Genomic DNA, 20,857 nt, shown 5'->3' on the forward strand with positions numbered 1-20,857 from the left:
ACATACAAACAAACAATCAAACGTGAGTAGCAAAAGCAGTTTGAAGTTCATGATGAAGGAATCGAATGTTTAACTTACAAATTCAACTGATTAAAGACGGAGACACTATTGGTCTTTCTGGACTCCAAGAAAAGTGGTTTGAGTTTTTTTTTTTATCTTGTTGGGGACTTTAGAGTATTTGAAGCTAATAAAGTAACACTGCAATTTCTACAAAATCTAGACAATTTAAATCACCTATAAGTGAACTTTATCTGACCAAAGGTTTGCATATATTTCCTTTTCTTGTGCAGCTAATATAAATTCTCTAACTTTGCCATATTTTTTCTTCTGATTTGAATTTATTTATTTTTTTTCTTATACTTTGTACAGTAAAAACTTGAAAGTTCCTTTACTGGTATATTCTAGATTGCTGTCAAAACATCCCAAAGATGTTCTGGTGGATTGAAGACTGTGAAGATCTCTGTTACGTTCAGGAAACAGTTTGAGTTGACCAGTGGTGGCTTTCATTTGTGCAAAATCTGCCACTTGACAATTTTTCTCAGTTGGTTCTGCATGAATAAACTGAATCAAACTGACAGCAAAATGAAGCTGCGGGTGAATAGACAGGAAAGACATTCAGGAATAAAACAGAATTTCTTCAACTACCTTGTCAACGTGCGTGACTGAACCATAATCATGCAGAAGCCGCCTGCAATTCTTTTGAGTAAAAAAAAAAAAAAAAAAGGTTTAGCGCCATCTCGTGTTGAAAATATAACATTGCATGCAATTACTGCAACATCCAAAACGGGCAACGGTTTGGAAAATTAGATCACGATTTGGAATTTATTTTATTTTATTTTTTATTTTTTACTTTGAGAATTTACATTCTCTACAAATGTAAATTTGTAGAAAATGTCTATTGAAACGATCAGTCTATATATATATATATATATATATATATATATATATATATATATATATATATATATATATATATATATATATATATATATATATATATGTATATATATATATATATATAGCTCTGAAAGAAATTAAGAGATCAACTTAAAATGATCAGTTTCTCTGATTTTACTCTTTATAGGTATATGTTTGAGTAAAATGAACGTTGTTCTTTTATTCTATGAACTACTGACAACATGTCTCTGAATTTCCAAGCAAATTCCAGTACTTACTTGCAGAAAATGAGAGATGATGAAAATGGCAAAAAGATGCAGCGCTTTCAGACCTCAAATAAAGCAAACAAGTTTCATATTCATTTAGAAACAACAATACTAATGTTTTTGTTTTTTTTTATTTTTTATTTTTTTTTTTACTCACAAAGAGTTCAGAAATCAATGTTTGGTGGAATAACCAGGAAGTTTTTAATGCAGTGAGCTCTTAAGTTTTTCCAGAGATGTACATACAGTGTTGCCACTGTTGGAGAAATATAATTAAACTTCTTAACTTGTGTACTGTGCACTCAATGTTTGTCTGCTGATGTTACTTTCTAGTAGTATAAATATTCTGGGACATTTAAATACCTTTCTACATATCAAAATCCTCATTATTCTGTTTGTTACCCCTCTCAGCTTCAAATCAATAACCATAATAACACAGGTATGACGTAAGCTAATAACAAATGAAGCAAATTATAGCAGGTATGATACACACACATTCTAGAAAAGTAATTCAGGACTAATGATTCATCTGGTGTTGGCACGTTGACATGAGGGGCCCCAAATGAAAATATTAAGTCCCCAAAAATATTGGCCTAGCGTCTGACTCAGTAAAATTATTATTATTATTATTATTATTATTATTATTATTATTATTATTATTATTATTATTATTATTATTATTATTATTATTATTATTATTATTATTATTATTATTATTATTAACTAATCAGTCTGAAAGTAAACAACACACGTGAGACCCCAGAGCATTTCCTCTCTCTTCCAGTATTGTCCAGCTCTCTCCCCGCTGAGTGCCACATCATTTGAAGACATCCGGTGCGGGAGGGGATGTGATGAGGGGCGGGATGTCTGGGTGAGGAATAAAGCTACAGGCATTTGCTACTGCTCAGCGTGGATATATTACATTGGCAGTAAATATTTATTCTTTTTTTCCCATCTAAACGCATCATGATGTGACGTTATGCCAACATGCTTATTTTTATCCGTGCGCATCATTTGAGAGAGAGAAAGAGAGAGGAAAAAAAAAAAACAACTAACACGCAAGATTGGCTTTACGAGAGGGATGATTAGCAGCTTCTTTTCTCCGGATAAACAATTATAACAATTATAATTATTTGTATTTGTTTTTAACATGCACTATAAGATCTGCGGTCTGGATACGTCTCGAGTTGTATCCAGATGATGAAAGCAGGGGGCAGCTATTTTCTTCATGTGGCAGAGGTGGATGTGAAAACAGCCTCATCAGCGATGGAAGCCTTGGCTCGGATCAGCGTGAGTATCTCAAGGTTTTATTTGGATTTGTCTCGAGATGAACATCGAGTAATCAGTCATTTTTATGCTGATTGCACGGTGAAAATTGCTTTAAAGGGATAGTGTCCGCGCGCAGATTAATATTAAACCGAAGATTAATACATTTTTGTTCTGTCCAGCGATAATTGGGTTGTACGATGCATGAAGATCAGATCATAAAGTATTTTCAAAATTTGCACATTTTTAAATGTAAAATGGTGACTGAGACCACGCGTTTCTTTTTCTTTTTCTTTCTTTCTTTTTTTTTTTTTTGGTTGGGTTCCTTGGATGTTTGTTTCCATGGAGACGGGATGCAGGACTCCTGCTTGCTGCTGAGGGGCAAAAACGCGAACGGTGTGCAGTGGAGGCATTTTTTCCCCCAACCCTAGAAGCGGTCAGGTTCAGCAGCGATGGTCAGAGCGAGAGATCTGAGAGTAGAAATAGAGCAGGCAGACCTGCACTCATGTGTGCGCGCGGTGCCTTTTTTCACACCTCCTCTCTGGCGATGTAACGCCTCAAACCCCTCCCCTCCTCTCCAAGAGCGACATCGCTCTCCTCATGCGGGGAGATACAGTGACTATAAGCGCGTATAGTCCTGCCGTCATGGCGCCCAGATTCCAGGTGAAGGTAAGGATGCGCCTGCTTTAACGCCCTCACCAGCAGCAATGCGCACTGACTGTCCTGAGAAGGAGGCAGAGAGGTCCCAGTTTGCAGTGGTTTCTGTAGTCTGCAGGTGAAAACGCGGCCTGAAATGTGAATGCTGGAGGAGGTGACAGACAGGCCAGAGCTGACATTGGAGAATGGCAAAAAAAAGGTGGATTGAAGGATAAAGTTGGTGATTCCACATTCTTTACTGATTCCAACAGTGTGCTTTAAAGTGTTCTAGCTTAGATTTATTTGCAGGTGCAAAGGCTAATTCAGTCTTAGTCAGTACATCTGCAGCTCTATTATTTTATGTCTAGAAAGATGCAGGTTTCATCAGTCTGCATGCTACCGGTTTTTGTTGTCCTGCCATATTCTGCATGGCCTCCTGCGGCCGCTTCTGTGTGCCGAGATGAGCTGCCCTGCTTTCTTTCCTCCATCACATCATACAGCAGTGACAAAATTACCAAATTCCCCTGTGCAGCACATTCAGACAGTCTCATCCTCTGCTTGAAGTTAATTCATGGTGAGTGAGATGGCTGCAGCGGACCTGCAACAGTTGTCAAGGGCATCCACTGAAGCATGTTAGAGAGAGACATGTAGTAAGATGTGACAGTGTCCTGCAAATGCAGCCTGTTCAAATGGTTGGACCACAACGATGAAGAGAAGTCACTCTATCTGAGTCTCAGATGGAGTGACTCAGATGGAGAAGTCTGAGGGTTCTGCCTCAGAGAGATAAAGACCCCGAGATGATATCCAGGGGATTGCTTAAAGCCCTAATGGATGCAACGATGAAGAGTGAGGTAGGAGGGGATGAGGGATGAATGGGAAAATTGGGATGATGAAGAAGGAGGTTGGGATGATAGCAATAGGGATGAGGGATGAATGGGAAAATTGGGATGATGAAGAAGGAGGTTGGGATGATAGCAATAGGGATGAAGGGAGGTAGGGGATGAAAGGTCAGTATCGTATCATTTATCATTTATCGTGATAAATTTCTTATCATGATAAGATTTTTTTTTATAGTTATCACAATACATTTCTACTAATTATATTTACAAAAAACCCAAAATGTAGTTTTGCTATTTTTTCCTCTCACTTTTTTTCAATAAAGGCATAAATAAATACCAATAAATGTGAAAATACAGTCACTGTGTGACGCTTAGTGATACAAATCACACTTCTTTATGTGACTAGTGTCCTTATGAAGTGCATTACAAATGGTATGTTTTTCAAGAGCAGGATTTGTGTTTGTGTGGCTATAATTTCTGTGACAGTTACCCCCAAAAAATGCATTTTCCAAAAGTAATGAGGAAGGTAAGACATGGTAGACAACAGGCTGAGTGGATGAGGGAAAGATTGGATATGAATAATGAATGAATGATGGTAGTCATGAGGGAGGTAATAGGTGATGGGTCAGGAACAAGCATGACTAGTGGGAGACGAATGAAATATGTATAGATGAGGGAAGTAGAGCTGCGACAGACTGGCGACCTGTCCAGGGTGTACTCCACCTCTCGCCCAGAACGTTAGCTGGGGATAGGCACCAGCAACCCTCCCAACCCCATTAGGGACAAAGGTTGGATAGAAAATGGATGGATGGATGGATGGATGGAGGGAAGCAGAGATAAGAATTGAAGAAGGCAGGGAGTAGGGGTGGAGGACAAAATAGGAAAGGAGAAGGGAAAAGGGAGTTAGGCCTCACAATGTAGCTTCCCACAACCGAGTGAATGTATGAATGAGTGAATGACTCATTCATACATTCATACAATGTAGTGTAAAGTGCTTTGAAGCATTTAGGGAGAAGAAGTGGTAAGTTTACGAAAGAAGAATGAGGGAAGTAGAGACAGAAGAGGTAGAGATGATGGAGATAGTAGTGGAGGATGAGCAGTAGTAGTCCTATGCTAATCCGCTCTCTTCTAATTTCTCTTCACTAATCTGTTTGGGATTTCTCCCACTGACTTGGATTTCTTTGGTAGAATTTCAGCGAACAGAAGAAGTTGCGAACGATGCTGTTGACTTTCTGTGCTGTTTCAGAATTGTAGTCTGCCTTCAGTTGTAGCAAAGGCAGCGTAGGAAGTGAAAGAACTGTTGACATGAGTGTGAGTTGGTCACGCTTCCAACTAGTGAATTAATATTGACGGCCTCCTCATTCAGATCGGCTCTTCCCTCTTTGCAGTGGCGGATGGTTGTTTTCAGTGCAGGCAATTTCCGGTAAGCTTCATAGCATCGAGCTGGCGCTTTACATGGGTCACGGCTAAACTTAGCGACTGGGTAAAATTTAAATGTCCGCAGTTCCAAGAAGAAATTGTTTCTCAATAGCCGAGAACCCAAACTCTCCATAAGAAGTGAAGCGTAGAACAAGGGTTTGGGTTTTCAAACTGTTAACACATTTATTGCATTTTTTTGTCAAATTCACACACTTCAGCTGACCTGTGTTCCCACTCTTCAGCTCTAAATGTGAAAACAGGAGTGTTGGTTCTGGGATAAAATATCTATCCTGCATAGAGACTTACAGCACATTGCTGCAATAATGCAGCTGCAGTTCATACTTGTTTGCATTTTAGTCTCACATCTTAGTTCTGCTGGTATAATTAATGCACCATATTTTTATTAAAGTACAATAAAAATAAAGTTGATTTCATAGAGTTCTAAAGCATATTCTGAATTTGGTCAAGCGGCTCTTGTTCATGCAGGATACTGGTATATAAGAAATGCAGAGGCTGAATGTTTAATATTTGATCTTTATCTATAATTAACATGATTAGTGCCCAGTGGCAGCTGTCTGGTACAGTTTTATTCCCTAACCTCAGTAATTCCTGGTTGCATCTTAATGAAAACGTTTTCAGCTAAACCCTGTTCCCAATATTTTTCATTTCCACGTTTCTCATTTCATTTTTGGATTATTAAATGTCTCGTAACTTTTCTCCCTGCAGTCCAACATGAAGAGTCTGGAGCACGAGTTGCATTGTCCTGTGTGTAAGGAGATCGTCAAGCAGCCCGTGGTTCTGCCATGCCAGCACAGCGTCTGCTTGATGTGTGCCTCAGAGGTCCTGGTGGCCAATGGCTACCCTCCGCCAGAGCTCCCCCCGGAGCCCAACTCTCCGGCCTCCACGCCCAACACTCGCTCTCCTCGTCAAGCACGCCGGCCCACTCCCAAACACGAGCAGCGGCCAATTGACCGAGTGCTGCGATCAGGTACAAAGAGTGCACTCTACTTGTTTTCACTTCCTGTTTTAGCTTAAATTTAACTGGTCTTCTGGCTTGGCTTGAGGCCCCCATCCGCCTTCACCATCCATGCCTCGCTCTCCCGGACACGGGACGTATCCAGGGCGACGGCGTAAGGAGGGTCCTCCTCTGGTGATGATGTTCCCCTGTGTGCCCTGCGGCCGGGACGTTGAGCTGGGCGAGAAAGGCCTGACTGACTGTCTCCGCAACCTCACATTGGAGCGCATTGTGGAGAGGTAATTATTACAAGGGTCCTAAAGAGTCAGGAGAAGTCCAAAACTAGAAAAAAAAATATATTATTTGAAAGCTGTGAAAATTTGACTAAAAATGTGATCAAGGAGTGATGCTGTGTGATAATAAAACCAAGGAGGTGTGGGATCATGTCCAGATCTCATTATTCAGCTGCAGCTGAACTGTGAAAAAATCTTGCACATTGTGCACTACAACATACTGTACAGTAGCTACATTTAATGACTGTTTTTCCACAGTCTAGCAGCTTACAGTTCACTTTCCCCCGTATTTGTTGCTGCTTGTGACATTCTTTGTTCCAGCACTTAATTTTTTACAGCCAATTAACAGTCTGATTTAATTATTATTATTTTTTAAATAAAAATTACATGATTTATCTCAGTTGACCTGGGCGTTCAGCTACACAATAAAGAGAGGATACCATTGTCCTTTAAAGGGGACTTGTGATGTAAAATTCCCATTTAACACGTTTCGTACTTTGATTTGTGTCTTTACTGCTTTTTAAAACAGCCCACATGCTTAAAAAACACCCAGCCGTTTTTTAGCAATAAGTTTTGGTGTCTGGAAAATGAGTCATGTCGAAAACCTCCAGCTAGAGCTGTCCGTTACCTAGCAACCTCAGCAAAGTTCGGCCCGTCACCTAGCAACCCGAGCGGAGCTTGAACACATTTGGTCAGCTGGTTTTTACAGCTGTATGTTGCTGGTGGAAAAGACAAGGGCTTTGTTGGTGCTTTACCATCCAGAAACCACTTGGTGCATTGTTGTTATTTGTGCAGGAGCCTCAAATTCTGCTTTTCAAAGATGTACGGTAGTAAAATTGCACATCTGTTTGCAGCTATTTTCAACTGCAGGTATAAATGTTGAGTTGGGGGGCTGCAGGGCTTAGTTGGATTTAAAGCGGTGACAGGCGCCAAAACATCTAATTCTGAAAGGAGGTCTTGGTAGGCAGAACTAACCAGATTAAAATCTCATGATCTAAGAATAATTTTGTGTAAAAAATGTAATTAGCATGTTTTGTAAAGCTCATAGATCTATCCTAACCTGTTCCAGGACGCATAATAAATCACCTTCAAAAAATAATTTCTTAATTGCTTATTTTGTACTCTTGCACCAGGTACAGACACACAGTGAGTCTGGGGAGTGTTGCTGTGATGTGCCAGTTCTGTAAGCCTCCTCAAACTCTGGAGGCCACCAAGGGCTGTGCTGACTGCCGGTCAAATTTCTGCAACGAGTGTTTCAAGCTCTATCACCCCTGGGGAACGCCCCGAGCACAACACGAACACATCCAGCCGACACTCAATTTCAGACCAAAGGTTAGACTCTCCTGACTTCCACTCATTTAGTTCATCTCTCTACTCTCTACTCTCCATCAGCTTTGCCTTCCTTCCCACTGCATGATACCGCCATCACTATGTTTCACTGTGGGGATGATGTGCTTTGGGGTGATGTACAGTGATATGATTGCTCCAGAGTTAGTATTATTAAGATTACTGCTCTCTTTAGCCTTTATCCTTGTAGGACTGAAATGTCGGACATTTTAGTTTTCAGGTAATGGATTGAATAGTGTGCTATTAGATGTTCAGAGCTTGCGATGCAATTTTAAAACCGAAACCTACTTTGAACTCCTACTCAACACGTCTAGCGTGTTTACTGGTCTTGCATGCAACAGTTTTCAAATTTGTATTTGTAAAAATAAATATTTCTGCAATACTTTAGGTTGATGCATCACATGCAGTTCCTAGCAGAACATTAACATTTGTTTTTACGACTGTTTTTACACAAAACTTCAAGATGTATATAAAATTTGCAAAGCACTATATATCATATTTAGACTGTATACAGGTTGCATGCATAAAGGCCTTTGATCCTTTATAATTTACAAAGGTGTATAACACACAGTCCCTATTTTTAATGTAATGCATGCAAATTTCTGTTAAAAATCTGCCAGTTTTCCTTTAAATACTTTCATCTGTGAATTGCAGACTGAATCACTTATCAGTAACAAGCAGAATCTTTAAAAATATTAAGTAAAATACGAAAGAGAGGCATAATACCTGACATTTCATGTAATTTTTGATGATATGGTATTTTAAACATGTATTAGTTCAGGTCTGTTTGTGTTCTTTTGCTCAGGTTCTGACCTGCACGGAGCACGACCAGGAGAAGCTGCAGTTTTACTGCAGGTCCTGCCAGCGGCTGCTCTGCCCGCTCTGCAAACTGCGGCGCATCCACACTGGACACAAAATCCTCCCGGTGGCACAAGCTTACCAAGCTCTTAAGGTTTTGAACAAATATTCACAGCTCTGACTGCCCCTTTTCTTTGTTTTACTTCTGATGAGCCAAACTTTCTCCTAATTTTGTAAAATGGTCTTGATTAATACATGGAAAGTACTGGATCAAAACAAAAAAATTCAGTATGAAATAGCCAAGTCCAAATAATATTTATTTTTGCAGACCTTCAAAGTGACATCTCAGTCATTGATTAAACTACTTTAAAAGATTACAAATGATTTTTATTAGAAACAAAAACTTATATTAACTTTTTAAATTGTATTGCACTTTAATTATGTATTATTTAATTTTGTACATTAGCAAACACTTCCTATGACTGAGATGGAGTAAGAAATACAATTTAAAATTTGATTTTATGTCATTTACTGTAGTTTGGCTGAAGATTGTATTTAAATTTTAGAAATGAATTGTGAATTATTCCTCTTCAACTCTGAGAATATAAAATTTGATTTTGGTGTTTTACATACATAAAATTAAAGAAAAAGTAGTTAATTCCAGACATCATTCCCTCTTCTTTTGTGTAAATGTTGAATTCTTCCTCTTTTGTGTCCGCTCATCTTTCAAACCTTTGTTTTTTTCTGCTCTAATTTCTTGTGTCCTCTGTTCTTTGATGTCTTTCATTCTTCTTTGCTTGTATCCTTTGTTCCTCTTTTTGAGTTCTTTAGTCATTTGTTTCTTTGTATTCTTCCCATCTTTCCTCCCCCACATGTCATTTCTTATGTTCTCGTGTTTCTGATTCTTCCCTTCAGTTTCTAGTTTTTGTTGCTATCAGATCCAAACCCTCCCCACAGCACATAAAACTGCCATGAATTTCACAGTGAACATTTGTATTTTACACTCTAAAAACGACCTGGGAATGAGAATAAGTCTGGCAAAATTTGTCCTGGATAAATCTGGAAATATTCCATGAAGACATTTGTATTTAACTGTAACCTGGTGTGGGTGTGCGTGTGTGTGTGTGTGTGTGTGCGTGGGTGTGTGGGTGTGCGTGTGCGTGTGTGTGTGTGTGTGTACGCATGTTATTCATTGTTCATGTTTACAGGAGAAGATAACTAAAGAGATGAACTTCATCCTGTCCAGCCAGGACACAGTCCTGGCTCAGATCACCCAGCTGGAGAGCTCCATCACTCAGACTGAGGTGGTGAAAACACTTTGCAGTAAAATCTCAAAAACATCCCAAAGCTGCTGTGTGTTTCTCTTGTCTTGAGAAATAATAGTTTACTTTTGAAGGCTATCGATAGTTTGACATCAGTTATCTTAAAATTGACTGAAAAAAGTGTCAAATGTCTCAGACACACCTTTGGCTACTTTTGTGCTTTTAAGCAATTTTCATATATTTTTCAAGCATCAAATCTGTTACTTTGCTTTTAAACAGCAATGATCACATGTTTGTATTTCCTAGCAGGGCTGTTACATTCCCTGAGTTGCAGCCCATCTTTTTAAATTTTAACCTGATTATATTTGAACTTATAAAGCCACTTTAGCTCTGTGAACTCCTCTCTGGTTTGCACAACCAGGTGAACAGCGTGTCGGCCAGAGAGCAGCTGGCCCAGAGCATCAGGGACCTGACGGCTGCTCTCGCCGAGCGTCACGCCTCGCTCACCCAGGCCCTGGAGGCGGCGCGGCAGAAACGTGGCGAGGCGCTGTCTGCTCAGGTGGCGGAGAGACGCGGCTTGATGGAGCATGCGGGACTCATGGCTTTCACCCAGGAGCTGCTGAGAGAGACAGACCAGCCCTGCTTCGTGCAGGCAGCTCGCCAAACACACAACAGGTTTCCTCTTTTGTTTAGCTCTGGTGTCACTCTTTGAATTGACTACACAAGTCTGAGTTAATATACACATTCAGATGCTGCAAATTGATCTTTTTGTCTCAGATCCAAATACATCACAAGAAAAAAAACATTCTACTCAAAACATTAAGCAAAGAAGGCAACGGCAATAGGCTTAAAGAAGCACATATTGCTTATTATCAATCTCAAAAGGGCTAAAAGACCATCTCTAAATTATCTGGATTGAGGTAAAAATAATTACTCTAATTAATCAAGACAGCTGTCCAGGTTCTCATGAATAAATCACAGCAGGTTCGGCTTAAGATCAAACCATGCAATGCCAGAGAATTAACAAAAACCTAACAGATCCATCTCGGACGCCACAGATGTTAAATGTTTCAGTTTGAGTCAGAACAGGTGGGGAAAAACTAAAGTTTTGTTTTGCTTATTTTGGAGGGATGAAAAAGACTTATCTGACCAAAAGTACGTCTGAATGAACCAAAAGACTTTTGGAACAAGGCCTTTTGGGCAGATGAGACTAAAACAAAGACATTTTACCTTAATACTAGGAGAACTTTAATCTGATTTTGGTTCAGGCTAACATTTATTAATTTCAAAATCCATTGATTTTAACATTATTAGTATCAAAATTCACAACTAAACCCAACTCCTGATACCTATTTTGATTTAATGTCAGCAAGTTTTATGCTACCAGTCATTTAATAATCACTGATAATTTTTATGTCTGGTAAAACTGTACAATGTTAGTTTAGTGAATCTGTGATTTTTCCGACAATCTAAGGGTATTTGCAGGTGTTTTCTAATAAGTTCACCTGGACACTCGATTATTTGCTGCACATTCATTGTGTGTGACGGACCATATTTTTTATCACTTTTCTATAAACCAATTTTCAACAATAATATTCATTTTATTCAAAAATGGATTCTAATTTGACTTTGTTTATTTTTTGAGAGATTTATTTTGCAACATACAGCTGTAAGAGAGATCTAAATTTACTGGGGGTAATAATAATAATGTTATTATTTGCGCCAGAAAATTTTGCGCCTATTTTTCAATAGCGTTGTTTATTATAAATTTAGTGAATTTGATTTAGTAAAACCAAATGCATTAGATTCCAAACTAAGAAAAAAGTACAAAACATAATAAATCAAATTTTATGTTATTTACACAACATGAAAAATGATGTGGTAATTTTTTGAAAGGTAGATTTTTGTTGTTCGGTGTATTTGGAAAAACTATATTTCTTTAAAAAATTACACTAGCGTTTAGATTAATTTTATATTAACCTTTGATCATTGGAGTTACATGATTGATCAAATCTCACTGCAGCCGTTAGTGATGTGATTCCTCTTTAAACAAGCCACAGACTTTTACTGCTAAGAAAAACAATCTCCAAATCCGCATTAATCTCTAAATCTAAATGATGCATAATATTTATTTAATCTAAGGTTGAGTCATATCTTCTTATAAAACACAGAATAGCAGTGGTCTTGTCTTTTATTCAGCCCATTTTATCCTTCTTGTTGAAAGCATTGTGTAAACACTTTTCCTCCTCTTACACTGTTTTTTTTTTTTTGCTTTTGAACTGAACCAGGTTGAGCAAAGCAATTGAGAATCTCCAGCATTTCACTTTAGCTGCTGATCCGTCCTTCAGACATTTCCAGCTGGATGTTTCCAAAGAGCTCAAACTCCTGACAGAGCTTAACTTCATCCAAGGTGAGGAAGAGGATGGTGGTGTGGTAGCATGCATATTGATTTTCACATCCATATACATCGATATGAAAATAAAAGAGACCAAAATAAAGATAAATTGAGGGAATACCAACAAACGTAAACGCTGAACACGCTCTTGTTTCAGCTCCTCTGGCTCCTGTTATCGACACCCAGCGCTCTCTGGCGTACGACCAGCTCTTCCTCTGCTGGCGGCTGCCTCAGGAGTCGGCGCCCGCCTGGCATTTTTCGGTGGAGTATCGCCGCCGAGGCGTGGTGCCCGGAGGAGCTTCAAGGGGTGGGATCAGAGGGGGCCTCGCTGCCGCCAGATGGGGCTGGCAGCGGCTGGATGAAGTGAGCGGAACCAGCGCCGTGATCGACAGGCTGGAGATGGACAGCGTGTACGTCCTGCGCGTGAGGGGCTGCAACAAGGCGGGTTACGGGGAGTACAGCGAGGAGGTGTACCTGCACACCCCACCTGCACCAGGTGGGGGAGCGCACATGTTAGCGCCTCTTATTGGCTTTTTCTGTACAGACGTTTGTGAAAAATGGGTGGACACAAAACAGTTTATGAAATTAATTTGACTGCAAAAACATCAAATCCTACCAAGTATTATTGGTCTAACTGCCAGTGTGAATACCTTAGTACATTTGAAATAACTTACAAGAAACTTTTCAGCAAGATATAAAAACTTGCTTTAAGTTATTAACTGTGAAAAACTGATGAAAAATATCAGCTACAGGTTCCTTTTCCACTGGTAGATTACATCACTTATGTCTAGTACTTGATTTTATGAATATTAAGGAATTATTGACTTAAAACAAGCTCCTATATCATGTTGAAAAGTTACTTGTAAGTAAGTTTTATCTTAATTCAAGTGTACTAAGATATTTGCACTAGAAACGTGACCAAAAATACTTTGTAAGTCTTTGTGTTTCTGGAGGCCACAAAATTAAACCCACATTATTAAACATGCAAGATTTGAACATGCCACTCAATAAATTTGAATATGATGGAAAATGTTATTCGTTAAGGGTTAATTGACGAAAAATCTGGTTGTCCACAAATTACTGTTTCCAAACAAGTCAATGAAAAGTTCAGTGGAAGGAAAAAGTATGGTTGAAAAAGCAGCTTTGGGAGAATTTTGATACAAAACCATTTTAGAGTCCAGCTACACCTGCCATGATTCTCGTTTAAAACCAGAAGCATTTTACTGGGCTAAAATAATTGGACTATTAATCAGCGGTCCAAAGTATTCTTAGTAGATAAAACTAAATTTATCACATGGAGATACGTTTCAAAAGGAATATGAAACTCCTTTTTTTGGTCTTAATTGTTTAATTGTGTTTTGGGTTTTCGTTAATTGCAAACTCTCCAAGGTGAAAGATTTCACTGTTTCAAAAAAATGATATTCTAACTTTTTGAGCTGCACCTGCACTATTTTATTCGCTGTTGTTATCTGATGTTTGACTTTGTCAAGAGGTTGGCTGGTTTATAGTCTGTTTCTCTCATTTCTTTTGGAGCCCAACAAACTGATTGATGGGTCTAGTGGTTCAACAAACAGAAACAAAATGAAATGCAGTGAAACCAGTAGTACGAAGCATAGATTATGCTCTACAAGCAGAGAGTTACACCTTGTGAAGGGCACACCTTTAAAGTTTCTTTGTGTCCACACAGAGGCATGTACTGCCTGCCACAACTAGTACTGGTTTGCTTTTGCCCTGATTCTTCTCCACATAAACTTTATTAAAGCTTTGTGACACAATCTTGATCTTAAATGTACAATTAATCACCAATTAAAAGCAGATATTTACAAAGGCTGTATAAAAAGACGGCCATTTCATACTGTTTGGCATTAAACTTAATTATGATTGCCAAAGTTGTTACTATTTATCAAATGTGAAAATAATCAAAGATAACCCAGAATATCCACTCATTTCCTTGTTACTTGCTAAATAAGTTCAGTCAGATGTTTTGGGTCTCGCATCAGTTTTCTGGATTAATCTTGGCTCATTAATCCTGATAGAAGTGATACGACTGAACTGGCAGAAACTTTTCTGCTCTGATCTAAATCTGCAGATCGAGGCATGCTTACTCCAAAACATTGACTTTGTTGTGTCAGAGTTGGTATGTTTGGATCAGAACCAAAATGCAGGTAGGAGAGGAGAATTGTTATGTGAGCCATGTTTAAATTAAAAAACATAACAAAAATATGTAACCAGGAACATAGAGAGTAACAGAAGGACATAGTGAAGAGTAATGAGTCTACGAGGTAAATATACAGAGCAGCGAGTGAAGATGACAAAGCAACAAATTAAAGAAACTTACTGCAGCTGGGAAGAGAAGAATGAAGCTTGATGAGGTCAATAACTCATCAAGGGGACTGAATGGCAGCCTGACTGCAACAAAGACGACACACAAGGGAAGCCTAGACAGAGATACTAATAAAATAAATCCAGCACCTGAAATAAGAATCTAAACAGAAGGAATAAACCAGAACGAGAAAACAAATCTAAAACTTGAATATCTGAACTAATGAGGAGAAATAAGTCAAAATAAGACATTTATCAATACAAGGAAAACAACAAAATTGTGTGTGATTTCCATTTACATAGTGCCATTTTATAGCACAATCAAGTAACTGCGTTACATTCACATCTTATGAAAATCCCATATATATAAAATATGACTTAGAAGAAAATTTACTTTGTAATTTAACATCTTGAAATTGGGCCTCTCTCTCTTGAAAGAAACTCAGCTTTTTCTGAAACTCCACCTTTCTGAAACTCTGAGACGGAGTTTCAGAAAGAGCTGGTAAAACGACGTTTTTACCAGCATTGCACTGTGAGGTAGCTCATATATTGAACTTAACAGATGTGTAGTTCCACTAACTGTGTGCTAATTGCTGCTGGCTAGTCTGAAGGAGCTCAGTGGGGGAGTTGCTGCTCTGTGAAGTGAAAGAACCAAAGCTCAAAAACTGCAGCTCCAAGGAGGAGCAGTGTCTCTGAGGTGGCGTTGGGTCCACCCAGGTCTTTTGCACATTTGAATGGTTGCCATGAAGGTTAAACATTCATGAAGGAATCAAGGCAACATTAAGTACATTTTTGACGAGGGAATAATGTTATGACATGACTTAAAGTTCAAGAAAGTCAATTTTACATAACACTGCCTCTCTAAATCTGCACAGTCCTAAAAGTAGTCAAATTTGAAATACATAAAAACTGAATGAGTCTTTTCTTTTTCCATTTCCACCTTTTTTCTGCAACAGTTTTCTCACTACCGACACATCCTCACTGTCTTGCTCTTTATTCCCTCACTTATTTCCATTTCACAGCTTTATACTTGTCATCTTGAGCTGTGCTACTTCCACGCTGCCCAGCCTACATGCCTCCCACAGAACGTAAGAAGTGCATCCATCCCTGCCCCTCCTCTCTGCACCCCTGTGTCATCCTCTGTTACAAGACCATCCCATTTTAGCTCCCAAACCAAGATCTGTCCGAGCGCTGATGAGTTTTGCACTTTGTTAAGACATGGAGCTTAACAAAATGGATCGGATTCAGATCCGGGGCTTCGTGAGGGTCGATTTGTGTGCCTGGTGAATTCCCTGTTCCCCCCATTGGCTGTTTTCCCTTCCTGCTATCCTTCCAACAACCAGGTTTCCTTCTGTAAGAGCTGTGTGGTGATAGCTGCTGTTTTTTTGGCTCCCTGAGTCATCGGTGTTAAGATCAATGTGTTTCTCTCTTGCAGTGCTGATGGGAGGAGGTGCATGTCTGCTCTTTTCTTCTTGATGCTTTCTGGCAGTAAATCGGCGCAACTTTCCTTCTGTTATCTCCCGAACTTCTTCTGTCATTCTCTGCTCCTAAATCTGATGTTTCTCCTTGTCTTCTCTCATAACTCTCAGTCTGATCTCTCCATATCTTCCTCCTCTCTCTGCCTTCTCCTCCCCATCAGTGCTTAATTTCTACCTTGACTCTCGTTGGGGTCTCCATGCTGACCGACTGGTGGTCAGCAAAGAGCAGCGTGGGGCTCGAAGCGTCCCCGGTCTCTCCCTGCTGCAGGCCGCCGACCACGCCCTCACCTCCTGCCACCTCACGTCGGACCTCCTGGTGGGGGATGTTGCCATTACACAAGGAAGACACTACTGGGCATGCTCAGTGGAGCCTGGATCCTACCTTGTAAAGGCAGGTTCATTCTAGTTGCACCACATCGAGAAATCATATAAACTTAAACAACTGTTAATGCCTGTTGTTTACATCATAGCCTAAACAGCAATTACCATTGAACCACATGTTAGATTGAACTGCGATCAGTTGTCTCTTGCAGGGTTTCATTCAGGGTCTTTTGAATTAAACTGCAACAAACTGTTGTAGTAATATTGTAGCATTTTATGTTATTTTAAGTTTTTTCTTTGTGTTTTGTTGAAGTGAAGCTCTCAAAAAGACATTAAAGGCAGATTTTGTTCAGTCAAAACTAAAAATATTGAGCTTAGGGTAACAACAGGATTTAATATATTTTTGGGGTCACGTACATAGGTATTTCCAGACATTAGATCTTATAAATCAATCCATCTAATTGTCACAGCTTTAAAATATTTTTTCAGTATTAAATGGATGGATGAACTGTCCATCCAGTTATCTGTTCATGAATTTCTCCTTCCTATCTTACTTGATTAGAGCGAATTAAAACCCCCCCCCCAAAAAAACCGTTTTCTAATGTAAAAGAAAAACAATTTCCAAGGGAGTTCAGAGATTTTAATTTAATCAATAGATTTTTGTGTTCATTTATTTTTAAAATTCTGGATTGTTTCTGAAAAATCCAGTTTCAGCTTCTTGTTGAATGCAAGAGGCCTCCTGATTGGTCACTTCTCATTTGCTGCATCTTGATTTTGCTGAGCAGGTTGGAGTCGGGTTGGAGTCCAAACTGCAGGAGTGGTTTCACCTCCCACAGGACATGGCCAGTCCGCGGTGAGTTCAGCAAACACACAATCCAGACTATGAAACTTAGTGGAGGCAGCATCATGCTGTGGATTTTGAGCTGGTCAGGGTTAATAAGAAGAAACTCAGATGGAACGGAGAGGCTGGAACAAGCAATAAACACTACATTTTGTCAAATCCCATCACCAAAATAAACAAGCGAATGTGCTGATCAATGTTCCAGTTGATCAACATCTGGTGGGTCAGTTCAGGGGCAGCTAGTTTTCCATTTCACTGCAGGTTTGGTTACAGATACAGAAATATTCATCACTGCGTTTGTTTTTATTAAGCTACGACCCAGACAGCGGCCATGACAGTGGAGCAGAGGACGCCCTGGACTCTGCGCCACCCTTCTGCTTCCTCACCATGGGCATGGGTAAAATATACCTGCCCCAGCACAGTTACCACCACCACAACAACAACCACGGGGGGAACAATCGAGACCCGCTCACCAACAACAACGTCCCCTCAGGCCTCACCTACCCGTTGCCTCCTCGACTCGGCGTGTGCCTTGACTTTGAGAAAGGGCGTGTCACGTTCTACGACGCCCACTCCCTGCGGCCCCTGTGGGAGGGCCACGTCGACTGCTCCGGCCCTGTCTGCCCTGCTTTCTGCTTCATTGGCGGAGGCGCCCTGCAGCTGCAGGAGCTGGTGGCCAATCGCAATGCAGACCAGACGCCGGTCAGGAGGGTGACCATCCAACCCCGAGTCACCAATTTAAACAACAACAACAACTGATCCCCGATCCGCCGGTAATCTGGAATGTATTTGGCAAGTATTTACTCAGCTACAGCAAAAAGGTAGACATCTCAGCGATTTCTTTGTTTTGTATTCCATTTTATTTAAGAAAAACAAGATGTTTCTATAGCAACAAATATGCAATGTAATTATGTTTCTTACATTTTGTTACATGCAGTTTTGCAACAGTTATTGCTTAAGTGGTGTCTGGTAAATCCAGCACTCAGTATGTAATTATATATATTTAGTGCTTGCACTTGTAGCCAGGTTATGTTGCATTTACAGCTATAAAGCTTATGTAAAAAAAAAAAGAAGAATAAAAAGCTAAACACAGTTTTCTCTATAATGTATAGGCTTTTGTTATGATTGTCTTTAATGTCTGCCTTTCTTTCATATACAGTACCCTCCTGACTTACTGCCACCTCTGGAAAGGATGAATGAAACGCCTTCAAATAAATCCAACCTTTAATTTGAGTGTAAATTATCCTTGACAAAATGATTACCAATTATTGGTAATCATGTAGTCAATACTTTGTACAACAACCTTTTGGTAAATGGGTGGCATTGAAAAGAGGTTTAGAGGATGCGCTGCCAGTAGCACCTAAAAGTTTTCTATTGCCTATTTGCATGTTCAGTCAATGGGCAATTGGCGCCCCCTGCTGACTGCTGAGTGCATAGGAACCATTGTATGTGCTTTGTGTGGGGCAGCAGTGCATTTTATCCTGAACTAACTGAAGGAAATTATCCAAAATCTGGGTAAAAAAAGGAGTCTTTGCACAATCTCGTTAAATCCTCCAAAGTTTTATTTGTTTCATCTCACAGATTCTAAATGATTTTTGTAAGATTTAAATAATTTCTGTGTTGATTTGGTGACATACTTTGGATAACAATTCAGACTAAAGCCCCAGTGATGACCAATTTGTCAATAATGTTTCTCATAGTTGTCACCATGTTTGTTTATTTAAAATTTACTGACATTTTAATTAGTTAATGATGATATGCATGCTAACAATGTTTCTTCAGCCTTTGGAAAATAAATAATCCCACAGCCTTGCAAGTTCTCCACCATTTTTAACAACACAGCGCAAAAACAAATCAAGTAAAGCATTTTCAACAAACTAATGCACTAATGTGAGTCTAGTAAAAACTAGACTATGATTATTGCTGGTTTTCGCTTTCTACTGGATTAATGTACTCAAATTAAAGGTTGGATTCTTCTGAGATGTTCAGTGTAAGATTATGCTTAAAACTGATTTATTTTAAGGCTTTTCACACATAATTTGTCAGAGATGACAATAAATGTTAGAGGCACAGTGTAAGTGCATTACAGAAAAAAGTCTAAAAAATGTTATTGCTTCTATAAGTATAGATAATATGTTTTTCACCCCAGCTTCTGTTAGTCATTTGACCTCAGCCAAAGTAATTGTTTTATGGGATGTAAAAGTGCTAAATTAGAGGTACAGAGTAACAATGAGGCATTATGCCATTTAGAGGCTCCAATTATACCTCTGGTACACAGCTAATCACTAGTTCTTACAGTTTTGTTTGTGCATTGCTGTTTCATATTTCAAACACGAGTCTGTTGTTAAAGCGTGTGTGTAGGAGAGTCTGGTTTCCCTACAATAATGGGCTGACAGCATATGCTTTCTTTTTTTCTCAATTGTAAAAGAATGAGCAACACTTATTAAGAAAAGAGTAGCAGATTAATTCAGAATAAACGTCACCTACTGAGAGAGTGTTTGTTAAAGTATAACAAGGGAAATAAACACGGAATAAAGTGAAATTGTTTAAATTACCCTGTCTGATTCCTCTTATTTGTGGGTGTTTTTTATTTGAATTATCTCCAGCTTTTATAACGTGAGGATGTGTAAGAGTGTCACCACTGGGGGGCAGCAAAACACCAGAGAGAAATCCTTCTGCATCTGTGCCTAAATGGATGGTAAAAATGATTCACATTTGGAAAGATTGATAACTGGAAATGTGGAAATTTGGCAAACAAATGTTTTGACAAGCATTATTCAAATCAAATAGATCTTGGTCCAGATTTTCTCCTTCAATGGAAACCAGAAAACTGAAACAAAAGCCTGAATAAATGAATTGAAATTAAATGAATGCATAAACTACACAAAGATGCAAAACACTGCACAGGGAAGCAGGATTTAGGATCCAATTGTGCTTCATGAGCTCTACAAAAATACCTAGTAAACTCAGCAGAGTCTCATGGCATTTCAACTTGAGGCACTATCAGCTTTCAGACCTGGGAAAAAGGTTTTCTATTTTACTTGCAAAAACATAAAATCACTGACATTAAACAAAAGTCTTATTAAAGGGAGTCATAGCTCTGAATACAAGGCACCCTTTGCTGTGACTGTGGTGACATTTGAAAGTTTTTTGCTTTTTATTTGAAGTGTTCAGTAATCTGTGAGGTACAAATAGGGTCATTCAGTTTTTTGTGTGTCTTGGTTTAATATTTTAGGGGTATATAATCATCTCTGATTGTTTAAAGGGAAGAGCTTCAACATTAGCAACCTTAAAATGGAGATACATTAATATACTAAGCTACAGAGAGAATAACATTTGTATTGCAAGGTGATTTTTTTTTAAATCTAATGTCATCTCATAGAAAAAATGTATACCTTTCTGACTTTGATATCTTGACCTAGTGCATCCAGAAGGATAGGTAGAGAAATAAATGCGGCACAATTGCTTTACGGCTGGAAATCTGTCCAATATAATTGTTTGGTTTTTTTTCACCTTCTTTTAGCC

The 20,857-nt window shown here is 39.0% G+C and overlaps 1 protein-coding gene across 5 annotated transcripts; it reads left to right on the forward strand.

Annotated features, from left to right (window-relative positions):
* Positions 1–1,988: 1,988 nt before the first annotated feature.
* Positions 1,989–19,886, forward strand: trim46b (tripartite motif containing 46b). 5 transcript variants are annotated; one of them, XR_006372747.1, is made up of 13 exons: positions 2,038–2,450; positions 6,047–6,308; positions 6,385–6,574; positions 7,702–7,900; positions 8,721–8,867; positions 9,922–10,017; positions 10,397–10,650; positions 12,264–12,385; positions 12,528–12,866; positions 16,332–16,561; positions 17,277–17,344; positions 17,644–18,153; positions 18,492–19,886. XR_006372747.1 is itself a non-coding variant. In XM_044138495.1 (13 exons), exons 2-13 carry the CDS (start codon positions 2,358–2,360, stop codon positions 18,089–18,091), a joined length of 2,448 nt encoding a protein of 815 aa, XP_043994430.1. In that variant the 5' UTR covers positions 2,071–2,089; positions 2,323–2,357; the 3' UTR covers positions 18,092–19,886. The 5 variants fall into 5 exon arrangements, 4 of the variants coding, with proteins under 4 accessions (XP_043994432.1, XP_043994433.1, XP_043994430.1 ...); XM_044138495.1 differs by having other exon boundaries at positions 2,071–2,089; positions 2,323–2,450; positions 17,644–19,886; XM_044138497.1 differs by having other exon boundaries at positions 1,989–2,450; positions 17,644–19,886.
* The last annotated feature ends 971 nt before the right edge of the window (positions 19,887–20,857 follow it).

The sequence above is a fragment of the Gambusia affinis genome, linkage group LG14, assembly GCF_019740435.1.
Source record: "Gambusia affinis linkage group LG14, SWU_Gaff_1.0, whole genome shotgun sequence".
NCBI classification, from domain to species: Eukaryota; Metazoa; Chordata; class Actinopteri; order Cyprinodontiformes; family Poeciliidae; genus Gambusia; species Gambusia affinis.